General features: G+C 35.5%; 1 protein-coding gene across 1 annotated transcript in view; it reads left to right on the top strand.

Moving 5' to 3' along the window:
- The window catches only part of LOC121378339 (bifunctional apoptosis regulator-like), a 56451-nt gene that overhangs the window by 14337 nt on the left and 21999 nt on the right, over nucleotides 1-20115 (top strand). Inside the window, exons 2-6 of the mRNA XM_041506467.1 lie at nucleotides 4536-4838; nucleotides 8298-8478; nucleotides 12314-12467; nucleotides 15867-16015; nucleotides 16603-16767. Coding sequence (XP_041362401.1) covers nucleotides 4600-4838; nucleotides 8298-8478; nucleotides 12314-12467; nucleotides 15867-16015; nucleotides 16603-16767 — 888 coding nt within the window. The 5' untranslated portion in view covers nucleotides 4536-4599. The remainder of the gene's footprint in view (nucleotides 1-4535; nucleotides 4839-8297; nucleotides 8479-12313; nucleotides 12468-15866; nucleotides 16016-16602; nucleotides 16768-20115) is intronic.

Genomic DNA, 20115 nt, shown 5'->3' with positions numbered 1-20115 from the left:
GCCATATAACTGTAAATAAAATGTGTTGAGTGTGTCTTTTTCTTTAACGGCGCACTCAACACATTTTATTTACGGGTATATGGCATCAGACATATGATTAAGGACCACACAGATATTGAGAGACGAAACCTGCTGTCGCCACTTCATGTGCTACTCTTTTGGATTAGCAGCAAGGGATCTTTTTATATGCACCATCCTTCAGACAGGATAGTACATACCACAGCCTTTGTTACACCAGTTGTGGAGCACTGGCTGGAACGAGAAATAGCCCATTGGGGCCACCAACAGGGATCGATCCTAGACCGACTGCACATCAAGCGAGCACTTTACCACTGGGCTACGTCCCGCCCCGCATAAACAACAAACTTTATGGTGATTGGGCAGAAGTTTGCCAACTTACTAGCTAGGCCCTCTATAGTGCTGGTAAACCAAAAATAGGGAACATTTTGTTTTCAAAATCTTGATTAGTGATATTTCCAGTGAATTGAAAATTGATTAGCAATTAATGTTTTAAAATTGTATAGCGATTGATGAAATTTGCTTAGCAAATGCGACACAGTACTGTCAAACAAAATGTTCTGTGTTACAGTAACGTTATTTTTTTTAATTGAATATATGTGTACATGTATAGAAATTGAGTAATAGAAAACAATAGTGGTGTCTGTGAGGAATTTATGACATACAGGTACTTAGTAGTAGTAGTAGTAACTGATTATATGTGACAGCCTGCCCAGAGGACACATGTTTCTTCTCACATTGTCAGTGTACACACATTAATCCATGTCACAGATTGTATGGTCAGTATTGTGTCTGTGTGGTGCTGGTAAGTTGTCATATGTATTATTAATGTGGTAGTACTACAGAAATACCCATGTTTATAGTCTGTCCCATGGAGAACACTTTTTTTTTTTTTTTCATCCTATGGTATTTACTACAAGTTATTTATTTCTGAGCCATTTCTTTTTTAAACTGCACACAATTTTTGTTATTGTTATTTCCAAAACACTTTTACATTTCTTCTTACGTCATACGAAACTGAAATTATTTACAAAAAACAAACACATTTTTAGAGGAGGATGGGACAGACTGTAGTAATATGTACAACGTATATGTATTTGCTTGCCTATATTATAATGCCTTGTCCAATATGTCTGCCACCTTGGGTATACATGTACATGTCTGCACTTTTTATCTCAACTTTATGAAGTAAAAAGTCGAGATAACAGTGTTATCTTTTTGATAGCGATGACAATGCCAACTTTTGTGTTAAACTTTCACATTTAGATCTGATCAATTTATTTCAAACTGTAAGCAACCCCTGCGATTAAGAAAATGTCTATGACAAAAAACCATGCAATTGGAAAAAAACTGAATACAGTCCAAAGGCAAAAAAGTGCTGTGGAGAATTAAAAACTCCACGGCATTGCCGATTACCGTGGGCAGTTGCAGGGGTTGAATAAGTACTAGATGACGGTCCATGAAACTTGGTTTATGGCACTTACGTGTACATGTATATATGGATATTCATCACACCATTCACAGGGCATCAAAAAGTTTACCGGCCTCGGTGGCGTCGTGGTTAGGCCATTGATCTACAGGCTGGTAGGTACTGGGTTCGGATCGGCATGGGATTATTAATCCAGATACCGACTACAAACCCCGAGTGAGTGCTCCGCAAGGCTCAATGGGTAGGTGTAAACCACTTGCACTGACCAGTGATCCATAACTGGTTCAACAAAGGCCATGGTTTGTGCTATCCTTCCTGTGGGAAGTGCAAATAAAAGATCCCTTGCTGCTAATCGGAAAGAGTAGCCCATGTAGTGGTGGCAGCGGGTTTCCTCTCAAAATCTGTGTGGTCTTTAACCATATGTCTGATGCCATATAACCGTAAATAAAATGTGTTGAGTGCGTCGTTAAATAAAACATTTCTTTCTGTCTTTCAAAAAGGTTTATGGTAGGTGAGACATTTAATTCTGTAGACTTGTTGTAATATCTTAGATATAATGTTGCATAAATAATTGATTTTTAAGAAACTACATTTAATAGCACAGGTCGAACTTAACTATGGCACCGATGGCAATTGCTGTTGTTGCAGTGCATGTGTTCCTGTACATGTAGGTACCGGTAATATATACATGTGTGTGTGCCAGTGTTTTCAAAGCCCAAACCATGTAATCAATACAATATTAAATGTAAAGGTTATTTAAAAACTCAAGAAAATATGCAGATATGGTCTCAGAATTTAGGCTGATAAAACTTTGGTTGTATCCTATAATAAAACTAGGGCTGACAGTTGGATGACTATGTATGTTCAAAATCAAGGTTTTCAGAAATATTAGTTTTAATGTTTGAAAAATTAATCAAAAAGAATATATATATATACATGTATAATGTAATAGCAAACTATGTATACTTTAATTTAGATTGATTTTCGCAAAATGTATACCTAACCAATTGTGGTTTTAATTCTTCCCATAACATGTAGTTTACATCTTACTACAGTTAAACCCTTCTAAACAAGACACCCATTATACCAAATAAAAAGTCTGGTTTTGAGAGGTTCTGTTCTATACAGGTTTTTAAAATGGGCACTCTGAAAAATGCCTGCTTTTGGGAGTGTTTCAGGTTACAAAGGTGTGACTGAAACAAGAAATACCTTCAGTTGATGTTATTTATCTTCTTGAACACCATAAACATTGCTACATGTACATGTGTTTGTCTGTGTGTCCTACCCTATTTATCATATGGTGACAGTGGGCTAATAACTACCAACAGCAGGTGTGGGTAATCATGCATGTAATACTTCACTGCTGGGTCATCTGTGTCATTATGTTAGTCTGACAGGGTCCTGTCTAGTACATCATGCTTAGTAACTCATCTTGTTGGATGGGCTGTGCACATGTCGGCATATATAAATACTAGATTGTTGGATAAAATGTTGGATGTGCATGTATCTGTTTGCACTAAGTGACTATAAAAATAGTGTTTAAACTGTTTTTGTATTACTATTAAAGGTACATTGGTGAATACTAAAGTTGTTTTTGTTTAATGACACTGCTAGAACATATATTGATTTATTAATTATATCGCCAATTGGATGTCAAACATTTGATCATTTTAATACACGTCTAGTTTTATAGAGGAAACATACGACTACATTTTTCAATTGGCAACAATGGATCTGCACTTTCCCATGCATAGACAGGACGGTATATGTACATGTATCACAGCTGTTGATATACACATGTACAGTACGTGTACCAGTTGTGTGGGTTACTAGTTGGGACAGGAAAAAACACATCAAACAATGGGTCCACTAATGGGGTTCCACGATCCAAAAACCTCAGGCGAGCATTCTACTGTGCGGTCTAGTTCATCCAGCCCAGTAATGGTTACAAGTATCATTCTCTTTGAGAATGGCCAATACAGCACAAATTGAAATTTTGAGTAAAAGTCAGTATCTATCTGTGATATTTGTATTTTTGCACAGTTCTTTACACTGTTTTTATTTAAATCTTGAATTTTTATATCGATGTTGATCATCACCTTATTTGTTTGCATTACCACAGTTTGACACCCAATAGCTGATGTATTTTTCGTGCTGGGGTGTCGTTAAACATTTATTCATTCATTCATTCATTCATTCATTCATTCATTGGTTACAAGTACAGTCAAACATCCTTACATGTACATCTGTATCCTGACCTCTGTTGTCTTGTCAGCCTAGGCTATCTTGAGTTCGAGAAATGGTCCCATGGCATACTTTTTCCTAACAACCATTATGCTTATTTCACTTGCTTTGGTCCAGTCAAAACAGATATCTCTGCTTTTGACTGTATTGTTTTTTTTATTTGATAGAACTTTGTATAAAAACAAAACTCAAAAAATTGTGTGTTTATCCAGTGATGAGTTGAACACAAACCTCAATGTCTTATGTGTATTTTAAATTAAATAATTATGCTGATGTCAAAAGCAGTTCCTTTCTTTGTGTGTGTAAAGTACATGTAGCTTATTAGTATCTCATCACTGGCAATGAAGATATGTTATTAGAAAGTTAATGTCAGTGTAGAGTTGATGGTGTTAGTTTACCAAATTGGTAGTTAAAACCAGCAACTGGGTTAAGTACAGGGCTCGAAACTCGCCAAAAAAATAAGGTGGCCCCTAAAATAATAATGGATGTTTGCAAATTAAGGTAAGCGAACCATGAACCACGAGCAAGATTTTAATGTGGAATAAATATATACAATACAAATATTAATAGTGGCTCATATGTTATAGCTCTAAAGAAGATCGCCCAAATAATATTATTTGGGCAACTAACGCCATTATTTTTAAATATTTAAGTCGCCCAAACAGGACATTGGTCGCAATTGGCGACCTGGCTACAGGCCGTTTTGAGCCCTGAAGTAACAATTTTGATATTCACTGCATACATTGTGATATGAGTAGTAAAATACACATAATTTATTAAAATGTAGCGTTAATTTTATTAATATGTAATATACTATTATGTATACTGTTCATATTTTTTTCAGTATGACCATTATTGTACCCGAAAGCATTGAATTGAGATACAGATTGTGAATATCCATCACAGCCATGGAAGAGGAGACTGAAAACAGTGTGAGTCAAGAAAGACAACTGATGCGCTCCGACTCAGAGAATGACTTTTTGTGCAGCTGCTGTTACGGACTGTTGATCCAGCCCACAACACTGGTGTGCGGCCACAACTTCTGTCGACTCTGTCTGGCACAGTGGTTCCTCACCTCCAAGAAGAAGGAATGTCCTACCTGTAGACAGCAGTGGCAGGGGCACCCACAAGTAAACATTACACTCAGGTAAATTGGTTTAGTGTTAATTAAGATTAGTTATTGTGTCAGGTATTTCTGATAGCTTTGTTTGTTAGATTCGCTAAGTGCTAGACCATCCAAACTTAATGCATATATACATGTCCAGTGAAACTTGTCTAAACCAGACCCTCAGCCTACCAGAATACTGTCAAAACCGGCGCCAATTTTCACAGGCCCGTATTTTCTAAATTCTAAAACATGACCCACTAAACACGGAATCCTGTCTAAATCAGACAAAATATAGATCCTTGGCATGATCCAGTTTAGACTGGTTTCGAATCACTGTACCATCGATGTCCTAAACTGAGTTAAGCTAACACGAAAAAACACTAATACAATACTTACAGTTGGAAAAATTGATATATTTCAGTTACAGTACATGAAATAAAATAAATTCCAATCAGTCTCAACGAAAAAAATCAACCACACGGACATAAAACTAATCTATTCTAGTAAACAAAAGTGTAACACCATACAGTAAACAGGAAAGAGTGGTAGTTTCTAACTGCATTCAGCCGCATACATTTGGAAACATAACCTATCCGCGCATGCGCATTTCATCATTTTTAATTTTTAAAGCCACGACATGATAAAATATATGTTTCTTAACTATGCACAGTTGACAAGCACTTTGTTTAATATTTTTATAAAAGAAAAAATTCAGTTTGTCCAGCGTTATCGTCTGGTTCGCGTTTTACCAAAACCCATCGCAAACACTTGATGTCAATACTGACAGGCATTATGTTCATACCAGTGAATAGTTTGTAAATATAAGTTTTCAAATGATTTGATTCTTCATTCACACAATTTATACACTCAAAATTATTTATAATCGTTACGAATGGATTATGACTACTATTCATACAAAAATGTAGCATGCCTTTTGCAGATCGAATATAATAATTGAAGACAAATTCTAACAGAGGGCTTAAAAATCATAAACATTAAATGATTTGGCCTTGTTGATCTGGCACGTGTGAGGCACGCACCAAATGTTAATTAATCTTCCTTCATTTTAAGTTCATTTCTACACGTAAAGTGAACTCTTTATCAGTAATTTTAAGAATTAAACAAAAAACGACGTAGTAAAATTAATGGTTTTAGGAGTTTGTAAAGTTTTGTATTTAGATACTTAGGGACCGTAGCAAAAGTATATGAAGCCAAAAGAGACTAAATCATTTAAACTCTCTGCAGACCCCCCCCCCCCCCCCCAAAGAGACTAAAATAAGAGCAACTTTGGCTTCACATTGGTGGACATGCGCAAGGTGCTATGTGAACCAGTTTGTTTTTGTTGAAAGAGACAGGAAGAGCTTTGCCCCCTGTTTACCTTCAACAAAAACAAAATAAAGAATATCTAGATATAAAAAAAAAAAAAAAAATCTCTTTTTTTTAATTCTCTTTTATAAAATGAAAGTTTTGATAAAACCAACTATTAGTTTAGATTAAATCAGGATCTTAAAGAGACATTCCCGAGTTTGCTACAATTTTTAAGATGTTATCGATTAACAGAGACTTTTTAACGATTGTAATTACATATCAAATATATTTTTCTGCATACAATATTAGTGGCTGTATAGTAAACATGTTTCTGGGCGTTCTAATATTTGTACTAGGTTAAATTTAATTTTATTTCCTAAAATATATATATATATTTTTTTTTAATACGTACGAAATTATTTGAAGACAAAATCCAGTTTGGGCTTCTTACAAATATTAAGACGACCTGAAACACATTGAATATACAGACAGTTTAATCGTAGATATATTTCATTAGTCGAAAACATCTTACAATGCAGCAAACTCAGGAATGTCCCTTTAAAATTAAAGTTTTGATATTAAACAGGGCTAGTAAATGAAATATATTCAGTAGCCAAATTTCTTCATCCACTCGCCACAGTTACGGTATTTAACCGGAATAAGCCTGGAGGGGGGTATAAAGCAATTCATTTATAGCCAAGTGTGTGTGTGGAGGGGTTATTCACGGCCAGGGCCCTCCATTCAAAGGACCCAGGAAGGAGGAAAAATGTGACCATGTTTCATGGCTGGTTGTTATGGTACTTTGCCCTTGCTCGGGGGTGGGACGTAGTCCAGTGGTACAGCGCTCGCTCGATGCGTGGTCAATGTGGGATCGATCCCCGTGGGTAGGCCCATTAGGCTATTTCTCATTCCAGCCAGTGCACCACGACTGGTATACCAAAGGCCGTGGTATGTACTACCCTGTCTGTGGGATGGTGCATATAAAAGATCCCTTGCTGCTAATCGAAAAGAGTAGCCCATGAAGTGGCGACAGCGGGTTTCCTCTCTCTATATATCTGTGTGTCCTCAACCATATGTCTGATGCCATATAACCGTAAATAAAATGTGTTGAGCGTCGTTAAATAAAACATTTCCTTCCTTAGCCCTTGCTCAGTCTATAGAATAACCAGAGGAGTCTTAAAAATAAATGGTTTATTATGATTTCATATGATCCAAGCCGGAGTTTACCGAAGTAAATACAGGAAATAAACACAGATTGTTTTTCAACTCCTTTTTTATTTTTAAAGGGAGAAGCCTTTTTTCCCAAAGAAAAGACGAAATGACCCTAATGAATTCTTTGACCCCCTCCCCACATGACGAAATATTTCGTCTCTTTTGGCTTCAAAATACTTTTGCTACGGTCCCTTACTTGTCTGAACTTTATTGTTGATGAAAATGTTCTTGATCTGTGAATTAAGAAAAACTCACAAATAAACGACAAGCAGACAACAACAAATCAGATGTTCATTGCATGAACTGTGCACAAAAACCCCCAAACTGAACAGGGTTGAAAGCATAACACAGTTAGGGACGTTGACAATATATATATATTTTTTCTAATAAGGAAAGAATTAAATGTTTTATTTAATGACGCACTCAACACATTTTATTTACGATTATATAGCATTGGACATATGGTTGAGGACCACACAGATATTGAGGGAGGAAACCCACTGTCGCCACTTCATGGGCTACTCTTTTCGATTAGCAGCAAGAGATCTTTTATATGCACCATCCCATAGACAGGATAGCACATACCACAGCCTTTGATGTACCAATTGTGGTACACTGGCTGGAGCGAGAAATAGTCCAATGGGCCTACTGATGGGGATCGATCCCAAACTGACTGCGCATCAATTGAGTGCTTTACCACTGGGCTACGTCTCACCCCTTTTTCTAATAAATGCACTGAAATATTAATATCATGTTGGGGTGAGGAGATCATATGTCATAAGGATTTAATAAAAGAACTCCTGTAAAAGAAGAAATACATGTATACCAACTCTTTTCCATTTTTTCTTCTGTGGTTATAGGAGATTAAAAGCTGGTAGATGTTAGATTTGAATCTCGTCTCCTACTCAAGAGTGAACTTAAATGCAATTTAATCCATGTATTGAGATGGCAATGTTATCAGTTGATTTTTATTTTAAGAAACATGATGGAAAGGATGCTGGGCAGCAGGGTATCCGCAATGGAAGAAGAGTTAAAACAAAACACTGAGTCCCAGGCGAAGATAGAAGAGTTCAACAAACAGCTGTCCAACTCTTCGAAACCAGAAACCGATCTCAAGTCATTCTGCTTCGGCATTTGTATCACACTCTGTGTTATAATTGTACGTCTAATATTCTACAGCATTTTAATTTTAAATTTATTTTTGTGCTTATATCCATTTAATATTCCACGTTGATGGCCAGGGTTTACACCTCAGCTGTCTGATCAGGATGATTTTAATGGCAGACCTGTCAACCGTCCCGGATTCTGTGGGAGTCTCCTGGTATTTGATCAAACCTCCCGCAAACCTGCACGAGAGAATTTTTTTCTTCTGTTAAATGACATTTTTGTAAGCATACAAAAATTTCGATCTACTTTTGCTAAAATAATTTAAGGGAAGTGACTCTACCTTCTTTTTTTTTTCGTTCGGCTAATTTCGGTTTCCAAGAATGTAACAGGCCGAATTGTCCCGACTGTTTAACGTTTGCCGAAGTGAGAATTGTGCGATATATTGTAAGATTACATAATGCAACTATGACAAGTCTGAAGTGCCAGACTCTGGCCCACATGTCGCTGCAACTTAGTGCAAAACAACGAAAAGACCAATTAGCTATATAAACAATACTTGCATCAGTTAGTTTTTCATGTTTGTGCAGTAAAATGTTGGTAACCAGAGTACACTTCAACAGATTATTTTTGTACAATTAATAAATATTGTGTTTGAGATAAAGTTACTTACGGAAATGGGTATAATTCTGGTATATTTCAAACAATGTCGGTAATGAGGTTTTACTTATGATTAGTGGAAATACAATGTTTATGGCATCATTACAATGATTTTAAATAAGTACCATACCACTGTACCTCATGATAGTAAAAACTGAATATATTTATAAGAATATATAAATTTGTCTTAGGTACTTACATGTAGGTACACAAAACACAAATGATGATGTAACGTAACTTGTAAGTGTAATTCCGTAAATGTACTAATTAATTTTTAATTTCTTTTTTGTGTTCTTAACATTTTTGGATAAAAGAGTTATTTTTTAAAATATGTATTATATCATAGTAATATTTAAACTTAAAAAAATGAAATAACATATTTTTTTTAATGCCAAGATTTAAGGTGGTTAACAAGTATATATGACATCATATAGTGTTCATATGACTTACTGTAATAATAATTTGAAATTGTTTTTGCAATTTTGAGTTAAATTGTGTGCATTTAAAAAATCTGCTTTCTGACAAAATGTCCTGCTTTTTCAACACACACCTTCTGCTTTCTCTTGACTGAAGGTTGACAAGTTTAGTTAATGGTTGTTAGTGGTTAGAGATAAAAATAGAAAATAACAAGTTTAATGGTGGTTTGTGAGAGAAATAGAAAATAACAGGTTTAGTGGTTGTAAGTGAGAGAAATAGAAAATAACAGGTTTAGTGGTTGTAAGTGAGAGAAGTAGAAAATAACAGGTTTAATGGTTGTTAGCGAGAGAAATAGAAAATAACTGATTTTTTGATGACAGTTTATCAGTTTTATTATGTGATGGCAGGAATGGGGAACAGCTCTGCAAGGCAAGCCTTAATATAGAGCTCTCTGTAGTGTTATCTACAGTGACATTTAAAAACCTAAGTATAGGATAGAGTACAATGTCATGTAGTTTTGCATCATCAAATACAAGCATCAGTTCAGGCTGAGTTATAGATAACATTTAAAGTTGTTTATGTTGTTGTTTTTCTTCAGTAATGAAGATGCTAGTGGTTAGAAACATTTTATTCACAGCTCTATTACATTTTATAGTCGGTCATTAGGTAAAGTATCACCAGACCCATCAACCTTTAGTCAAAAGAAAACAGGAAATGAATATTGAAAATGCACACAATTTAACCCAAGTTAAAAAATATTATTACATTAAGTTGTATATTAACACTGTGTCATGTGTACCTGTCAGCCTTGGATCTTGGCATTAAAAAAAAAAAAAAAAAAAAAAAATGTTGATACATATTTAAAAAAATAATTCTTCTGTCCAAAAATGTTAAGAGCATGAAGAAGAAATTTAAACATTAATTAATACATACATTTACAGTGTTACAGTCACTTTAAATCATTGTTAAGAGCATGAAGAAGAAATTTAAACATTAATTAATACATACATTTACAGTGTTACAGTCACTTTAAATCATTGTTGTTTGTGAAAAGTACCTAAAAACAAATTTATATAAGTTAATATTCAGTTAATATTCAGTTATTACTATAATGAGGGACAGTGGTGTAGTACTTATTTAATGTATTCATAGCGATGCAATAAACATTGTATCACCACTAATCATTAATAAAACCTCATTACTCGGCCACTGAATTACTGACTTTGTATGAAATATACCAGAATTATACCCATTTCCATGAGTAACTATGTCAAACACAACCTTCATTAATTGCACAAAAATAATCCCTTGAAGTGTAGTCTTGTTACCAAAATTTTATTTCACAAAAGTACAAAAGTAGTTGATACAACTTTATGTAAGTTGATATGCAAGGTTGATCATTACAACGCTGACAGATACGTATTGACAGGTGATAGAAAAACACGTTGATCGAGGCTGGCAAAAGTATACTTTTAGTGCATTAATTCAGAGGTTTTTTTTCAATAAAAGTGTTATCGACCAGTTTTATACATATATTTAAAATTAAGATGTGTTGTTTTAAAAACGGTTTTGTGAATTAAATTAACGTTGTTTGTTTACAAACATACCCCGACACTTGTTTCAAAACGTAATGTAACGTCATTAATGTGAGCAGACTTTTGTGCCGCTCAGACTAAGGTGACATGAGTGTATATAAATTTACACAGAAGCTTCAATACATACCTTATTGTAATTTATGAATCCATAAATGAAATGAATGTCTTATTTTATCTGTTAACATAAACATCCAAGCATACTTTGAATTTCCCTCCGAGTGACACAATGCAAAATGGCTGCACACAGACTTTGAAGATTGCACTTACAGCATGGCCTATTTTAGCTATAGTCTTTTTCAAAATTATCATTGATTGTCCTATATGTCTAACGAACACTATTTGTGCTCATTTACACAGTTAATAACAGACAATTTTTGTTGAATAATGATCAAATATTTTTACAGTGGCTTTTTTTTATATTGTTATTTTTAGTTGTCCAAACTAAGGAGCATGGAACACCATTTATATTTATCTCATTTGCACAATCTAAATGTTTCTGAAACAGACTATAACAGGAAGTGTTTGTTATTTAGAACTTATAAAAAGTCGGATCCATTGTTTGTTGCTGTTTTATGTAAACATTAGCGACAGAAGTGGTTGTTTTAATGTTTGCTGCGCAAACTTATGTGCCGTCATACAGGCCAGTAAATGCAGGGGGGGGGGGGGGGTACCACTAAAAATGCGCTCATTACTTGAGTTTAAAAAAAAAAAAAATTAAAATAACTTTAGTTGTAACACGTTTATTGTTCCATTGTACTGTGGCGGTGAAACAAATATTTTTAAAGAAAGATTTTAACTTAAAAATATAACACAAATGCTTAGGTGCGCAGACTTAGGTGCCACCAGTGTATTTAATTAGTCTTTTCGTTGTCTGCCTTGACATGTGATTATTATTTTGACATTTGCGAGTTGTCATTAAACATAGGGTCGAAATCTAGCTCGATCGGTAGTCTCATCTAAGGTTCTTGCATTGTAGGATCGAAGCCGTTTGACCTATTCTCTGGTATATCAAAGGCTGTGGTATGTGCTGTCATGTACATGTATGCATATAAAAGTAACAGTTTTTCTCTGCGTCAGAATTACCAAATGTTTGCCATCCAATAGCCAATGATTGATTAATTGGTGCCGGTAAACAAAAACTAACTTGTGATTAAATAACTATTGCTTTCTCTTTTTTTCACATTGAAACTAGTAACATTTATTGTACTGTGTTGCCAGGTGGCCTACTTGGCGTGGTACTGGCGGAACAGTGATGCAGATCTTCTCATCCACAAACCGGTGACGCGGTGGAAGATGTCCGATGTTGAACAGTGGCTGGGCGAGATGGGCTGGGCCAGTGATTATATTCCCGCCGTGCACCTCAACCATGTGGGTAAGTGGATACAATAGCCATCGTGTGGTAGATTTGTGACATATAGTAATAAAATAGTGCTGTGTTGCCAGGTGGCCAACATGGCGTGGATACTGGAGGAACAGTGGCTGGGCGAGATGGGCTGGGCCAGTGATTATATTCCCGCCGTGCACCTCAACCATGTGGGTAAGTGGATACAATAGCCATTGTGTGGTAGATTTGTGACATATAGTAGTAAAATAGTGCTGTGTTGCCAGGTGGCCAACATGGCGTGGATACTGGAGGAACAGTGGCTGGGTGAGATGGGCTGGGCCAGTGATTATATTCCCGCCGTGCACCTCAACCATGTGGGTAAGTGGATACAATAGCCATTGTGTGGTAGATTTGTGACATATAGTAGTAAAATAGTGCTGTGTTGCCAGGTGGCCAACATGGCGTGGATACTGGAGGAACAGTGGCTGGGCGAGATGGGCTGGGCCAGTGATTATATTCCCGCCGTGCACCTCAACCATGTGGGTAAGTGGATACAATAGCCATTGTGTGGCAGATTTGTGACATATAGTAGTAAAATAGTGCTGTGTTGCCAGGTGGTACTGGTTGAACAGTGGCTGGGTGAGTAGGGCTGGACCAGTGATTTTATTCCCGCCGTGCACCTCAGTGACTACAATAGTTTTGTTTTTAAACTTTTGTTTTTGTTTAACGACACCATTAGAGCACATTGATTTATTAATCATCAACTACTGGATGTCAAACATTTGGTAATATTGACATATAGTTTTATAGAGGAAACCTTCAACATGTTGCCAATAGTAGAAAGGGATCCTTTATATGCACCATCCCATACATAGGATAGCACATACCACAGCCTTTGATATACCAGTCATGGTGCACTGGCTGGATGAATTGCTGCAATAGCTACCAGCATATTAGCTCACACTGCTCAGTTAAAGAGACAAATCACATGAATATGAGAAATTTATTTCATTTAAAAATGCAGGACCTAGAATTATGCTACGCTGTTCAACACTTTTTTCACCTTGACATCAGTAGTGAGAAGAAGGAATGAAATGTTTTATTTAACGACGCACTCAACACATTTTATTTACGGTTATATGGCGTCGGACATATAGTTAAGGACCACACAGATATTGTGGGAGGAAACCCACTGTCGCCACTTCATGGGCTACTCTTTTCGATTAGCAGCAAAGGATCTTTTATATGCACCATCCCATAGACAGGATGGCACATACCACAGCCTTTGATGTACCAGTCGTGGTGCACTGGCTGGAGTGAGAAATAGTGCAATGGGCTCACTGACTGGGATCGATCCCAAAGCGCTTTACCACTGGGCTACGCCGCGTCCCAATAGTGAGAAGAAGTATGTTCTGAAATTATGTAGAAGAGCAATTGCACTCGGTGTCAAATTGACAGTAATTTTTAGTACAATACATCAGGGTTATCAGTTTGTGATGAGGCTAGCAGTGTTTTGCCCATTGCAAAAACATTTGTGCGAGCACATGCGAATGGAAGCATTTGCTTGCACCAAACCATAAGGATGTAATTAGGGCTGGTCGGTATACCGTATATACCTTACGGTATCGGTATTATGTCAATACCGATTTACCATACCGAGCAAATTTCAAAATACTGAAATTTCGGTATTGAAAAATATTTCCTAAAAAGCACTAATAATATACATGTATCTGACGAATGCAAAATGGTTTGGTATAAATCAGACGAGAGCCTTGTGTATGGAATTTAATTGTATTTAAATGAAATTAGTGGGTGAGACATAAACCTGGCAAGCATTTAAAGCTGAGTATACCGAAAATAGCACTCGATATCAGTATCATGTTAATACCGAATACCGTACCGATAATGAGGTAAATCACCCCAAAAATACCGATATCGATACTGAGCCTCAAATTTCAGTACTGCCCAGCTCTAGATGTAATCTTTGTGTGAACCTCCTAGTTTGTGACTAATTGACAGTGAGCATCCATGAGCAATTCTTTTATGTAGGCATGTTGAAAATGTAACATTCTTTAAGCGGCATTCTTATCATGTGATTTGTTACATTTGTGAGTTATTATGAGAAATAGGGCATGTATGTTCTAATCAGTATCACTCTGACAGAACTTGTCATATAAGATTAATGTCGTTCTGATTTAGATGTTCTCACAGTATGATTCAAATCGTAGGATAGCACATACCAAGGCCTTTGATATACCAGTCGTGGTGAACTGGCTGGAGGAATTGCTACAATAGCTAAAAGCATATTGGTGCGATTAATCGCAGAATGAGACCGCCCATTTACCCTAATTAACTTCTTGATTGCATGAGCCCCCTGCTTACAGCCTTGGTCCTCCTCATTGCTACTGGGGAAGTTATTTTATTGATAAACATACATGTAGATGATGGGCAAGAATGATTATTTCTAGGTATTTATTTATTAATTTTAGAACTATTCTATTGCTATTTGATTACCTTGACGAAATCCTTGTTTAAGTAATGTTACGGATCAAAATAATTCTGTTTCTTATAAACCTGTTTGTGAGAACATCATTTTTTATTTTTTATAACATATACTGATAGCACATATACTTGTGATAACAATTTAGAGATCTACACGCACGACTGGTTGCTCCAAGGCAATGACCCGGTCACTACAGCCTTACCATCCAGTCAAATAGGTTCTACAAACATTGACAGCTTTGTGATGTCCAATTTAACCTGAAACTGATTACTATGTGACACATAAGCACAAGCAAATAAGTTTTAGTTGGAAAAGATGTTTAAATTTGTGTTAAACCTGTTTTTTGAGGTTATGTAAGAAACAGAATACTTGTTTAAAAACTATCCAACTCGCTTTTGCTTGTTAGATACATTTTAAAAACAACTCTTTGTAAGCTAAATGCTATCCAACAACCACTCGCATAGTATTCTCTATAACATCTTTGTAATGTATGTGTGTGGTTTTTTGTTAAGATATTAGCACTTTAGCTTTTCATGTTAGCCATGTAAATATTATTTGTTATGTGGTTCAAATTTTTTTTTGGTGAAATCATGAATGTGACAATTCAACTGCTAACAGTAGTCTAGATGGGTCAAGGTTTAAGCAATCATTTGTCAAATTACCAAATGCAAATTAAATTTGGATTTGGAAAATATATTTAAATTATAAATTCATAAAAATTATTATTTGAATATTTTGTATCTCATTTGTAGATATGTTTATTTTGTCTGCACATTTACTTTGTTTGGCAAACTAAACATGGCACTTGGCTAAAGATTTTCTGACAGAATCTGTTATATTGTTAACAGATTCATGTACATGTATGTTTGACAATTTTTCATTTTGATCATTAGATTGTAACATGCTGACGTATCAATGTTTTTGTATTCGTTTTACATTTGCAGATGGAAATATGCTCCTAGCACTGGATGAGAATAATTTACGTGAACTGTTGAATGTCACAAATCCTCTTCATGAAAAGGCTTTGCTATACGCTATTCATGACGTCAGAGAAAAAGGCATAAAAATGCCTGGGACGTTATGGGAGTATAAGGTATTTATGTTCATTACATAATGTCTGTTGTAATCTTGGCACATGTTCCCAGTTTCAGTCTCTTTATTTTGTAATGATAATGTTTGCACAATGTTTTTTGCATGTTTTTCAATGTTAACAAAAACTTCAAGCTAAAAACGTATTCTAATTATCGGTAAACACCTTTGCAAGAATTAATCTGTTATATCAGATTCTGTGCTCAAATCTAAGGAAGCAAAACCTGTGGTTTTTGAGGCACCTGTTTCCGATGTTGAACTTCATCATGTTACTTTAAAAGCAAAGATCAGTTTATGTTTTATTATAATAATGAATCGTGTTTATCATGAAGACCATTCAGTGCTGGCTCTGGCACTTGCCAAGTTCGCTTTTGAATTTATTCAAGTTTAAATAGATGATTTAGTGAAATTTTCTGTTTACCCAAGAGCTAGCCTTGCAATTTTTTTTTTTTTTTTTTTTTTAAATATTTTATTTAAAGCTAATTTTAACATTTTTAGTGACAGCACAAAGGTTTTAAAATGATGTTTTGCGTTGTTAATTGGTTCTGATGGAAATCATTGTGAAAATCTGTATCTGTTTTCTTCTTACAGGCACGGTATCCAGGCAGAACATTATTTCTACTATTTGGACTAAAAGACTTTCCACGTACAACTTTGCTCTACTTATATTTCTTCAATTACGAAGATGTCTTTTTGCCATTTGTACACTTTTCCACACCACAAAGTAAGCCAGGTGAACCCATCAACTGGTCCGAGGTTTGTTCATTCTTCTAGATTATTTTAATTTTAGTCTATAATATACCGGACGTTATGCATTGATGACTACTGTTTGATATATGCATCCTTTGAAATCTATTTGTCGAAAGGAATTATTCAACATTTGGGTACATGTATCAAAGTAAAAATTTTACAATCGAGATACAACATAATACATGTAAGCTGGTTTTGTGCAAAGTTTTAAATATTGATAACATATTATGTGGTATATTCATGGTAATTTGTTTACTTTGATACATGTATCAAAGTAAACATTTAACTATCAATATAAATCATAATACACTGGTTTTGTGCAAAATTTCAAATGTTCTGTACTGAATACTTTAAAAATGGGATGCTTTTTTATGAATCAATGGACTTGGACTTTTATATATTGATAAACAAACACAAATGTTGCATAATTCTTTTCGACAAATAGATTTCAAAGTACCCATATATCAAAACAAAATAGCCAGTAGTCAGTTTTCCATCAATACATAATTGAGTAAGTATGGAATTATTATGTTGGAAGTAATAAATACATGTATGTTCCAACTCAGATTTGCCCAGTACAGTATAAAGTAAAATTTAAAATGGTGCATGAAAGAAACCATAATGTAAAAAACAAATTGTATATATTATAAAAGCCACTCAAAATATGCTCTGTATCAGTAAAATGACTGGCCCATCAACTTCTACAAAAGACAGTAGTCTTCTTTTTTTCAGAATGAAATATATTTCTTTGCTACATGTACTTCGAGAGTTATTTCCCTCTCCCAACATTTCTAAAAAAAAATGTTTTAAAGTACTTTTACCATGAAGAACATGTCTGCAAGACCATGTCGACTTTCTCACTTGTTGAATAGTCTATAGGGTTGCAGTTGAGGGTACTTGCAAAAGATATCTCTAATGATGGGGAAGAAGTAAAGAACTGTATTTTAGTCTAGAAATAAAATCCCCAGTGGGCTGTGGTAGACAAAAATAAGAGCTATTGAGTAGCGTCTCATTCCCAGTCTGAAGCTTGCCATGGTAAGACGTGTTTGTTTCACCTGTGCACACTGCATGTGCTTGCACTTGCTCCACTGGACCGGCCTTGGTGGCGTGGTTAGGCCATCGGGCTACAGGCTGGTAGGTACTGGGTTCGGATCCCAGTCGAGGCATGGGATTTTTAATCCAGATACCGACTCCAAACCCTGAGTGAGTGCTCTGCAATGTAGTGGCGATAGCGGGTTTCCTCTCAAAATCTGTGTGGTCCTTAACCATATGTCTGACGCCATATAACCGTAAATAAAATGTGTTGAGTGCGTCGTTGAATAAAACATTTCTTTCTTTTTTCTTTTTTTGCTCCATTGGTGTTTTTGGCCTCAGATCACAGTTATCTTCCCAATCTGGAAATTTGCCTGCACAAGTAGTCTGCTGTTTGACTAATTATTTCATGGCAGACAGCTTTGAAGTGGCAACTATTTGACTCAAGTTGACAGGGGAAAGCATGTAGTTTGTAAACATGTGTAACTTGTTGACATTGAAGACTTGTTTATGGTAATTCTGGCCAATGTAAAAGTAGTGCTTTTTGTGTAAAATGGGTGTACAGTGTTTTTGGGTATTGCGGTGTGGAACTGAATGCAAACACAGTCAATAGGGGGGTATGGGGGACCTGTCCCAGAAAGAAAATGGGTTAAATTTAGGGTTAGGATTAAGAAAATCATATAGTAATGATAAGAGTGTTCATTTTGTCAAAAGGTTAACTTAAAAATATAAAATCTGGCGCCATACCCATTTTACCCTCTGGCAGAAACCCTGGTGTACTCTGGCAGGTTTAGTGGGTGTCTTTGTTTAAACCGATATCCTGGGAGAAAGAGCTGGACAACAGGGGTTACCCTTTTCAGGGTATGTTTCCCCAGGCAGGCTACGGTACATACAAAAATCCATGGGCCTGCTGATATTAATAAAAAATTTATAGCCACTAAGGCAATATAGAAACATACAGCGTAATTAATTGTGATCTGTGGCCTTTTGCCATCAAAATGGAGTTTTTTACTGGGATGATTGTGGTCACTAGTACTGATTGAAAGCTAGAACGCTTCTTGTTTCGACAGCCTGCACCACCAGGTTGGATTCTTTTTTAGCGAGATTCCTTGCCTTCACGCCATTTAAGTGACATCTAATGACCATCACTCTGACCTGTGCAACTCAATGGCCTTAACGAAGCCACATGCGTGGACATATAGATTGGACTTTAAACTTTTAGACCTTTGTTCAAAATTTTATGTCAAAATTACCTTTTTTAAAATTTTATTAAATAGTTCAAGCCTCTCTTTCTTTCTCATTTATTTTTGGAATTTCCTTCTAAAATGCTTTAAATTATATAAATATTTGGCCGAGCAGTCAATTCCTTTTTATTTTTGGCTAATTAGCTTTTTAATTAAAAAAATAAATTTCTTTTCACTAATTGTTATTCCAAAATTCTGTCCATTTCCAATTCACCCCCCCCCCCCCCCACCCCCGCCATTTCTGCCCCAGACCCAGTCACTGGCTAAATCAGAGATTGTGTCCAGGAGAGACATGCTTGAAGCTTATTTGGATATAGGCACTTTAATGTTATTGAATCCAATCTGAGTAGTATCTTATACATGTATTTGTAGTTGTACAGAATTTTTGTTATGTGATCTTTGTGTCATGCATCATTTTAAATGTAAGTGAAAATTGTATCCTCATAGATAATATAATGGCTAGTTTTGTGCAAAATTTTCAATGATTAGTACTCAACGTGTGTATTTTTCCACTAAGTGGAATTATTTATTATTGTTTTTATTAATTATCCAATATATTCAAATTTATTAAAAAGACTGAGTCTTCAAGACCACTCCCCCCCCCCCCCCCCCCCCCCCAAAGACCTCTTGTCATTTTTAATTGCTAAATCTTGGAAATTTTTCAATTTCTTAACATTGTTTATTCACAAAAAACCCACCAGGAGCCAAAAACAAAACCCCCAACAACTACATGTAATTTGACTTCTTATTCCTTATGATAATAGTAAGTGTTTTATTAAATGTGTTTGCTAATCATTGTCAAATGTAATAATTGCTGTAATATTTCTATACTTAGCTTGTGGGAATGAGATTAAGCAACTAACTGTTTCGTTGGTAATCACTTGAGAAACATGTTTTCAAAAGTGTCAATAAAAATACACCACAGTTATATTATTAGTCCCCTACAGGTCCAACTTTAGGTTTCATCTCCGTCCTTCTGTCTGTCTTTCTCTGTCTGTCTGTCCATCTGTCTGTCCCACATACAGTTGTGTGGATGTTTTTTTTTCACAATGCCTTAGGATATTGAGCTGAAATTTTG

Source organism: Gigantopelta aegis, chromosome 8 (assembly GCF_016097555.1).
Source record: "Gigantopelta aegis isolate Gae_Host chromosome 8, Gae_host_genome, whole genome shotgun sequence".
NCBI classification, from domain to species: domain Eukaryota; kingdom Metazoa; phylum Mollusca; class Gastropoda; order Neomphalida; family Peltospiridae; genus Gigantopelta; species Gigantopelta aegis.
This window is presented reverse-complemented; position numbering and strand designations above follow the sequence as displayed.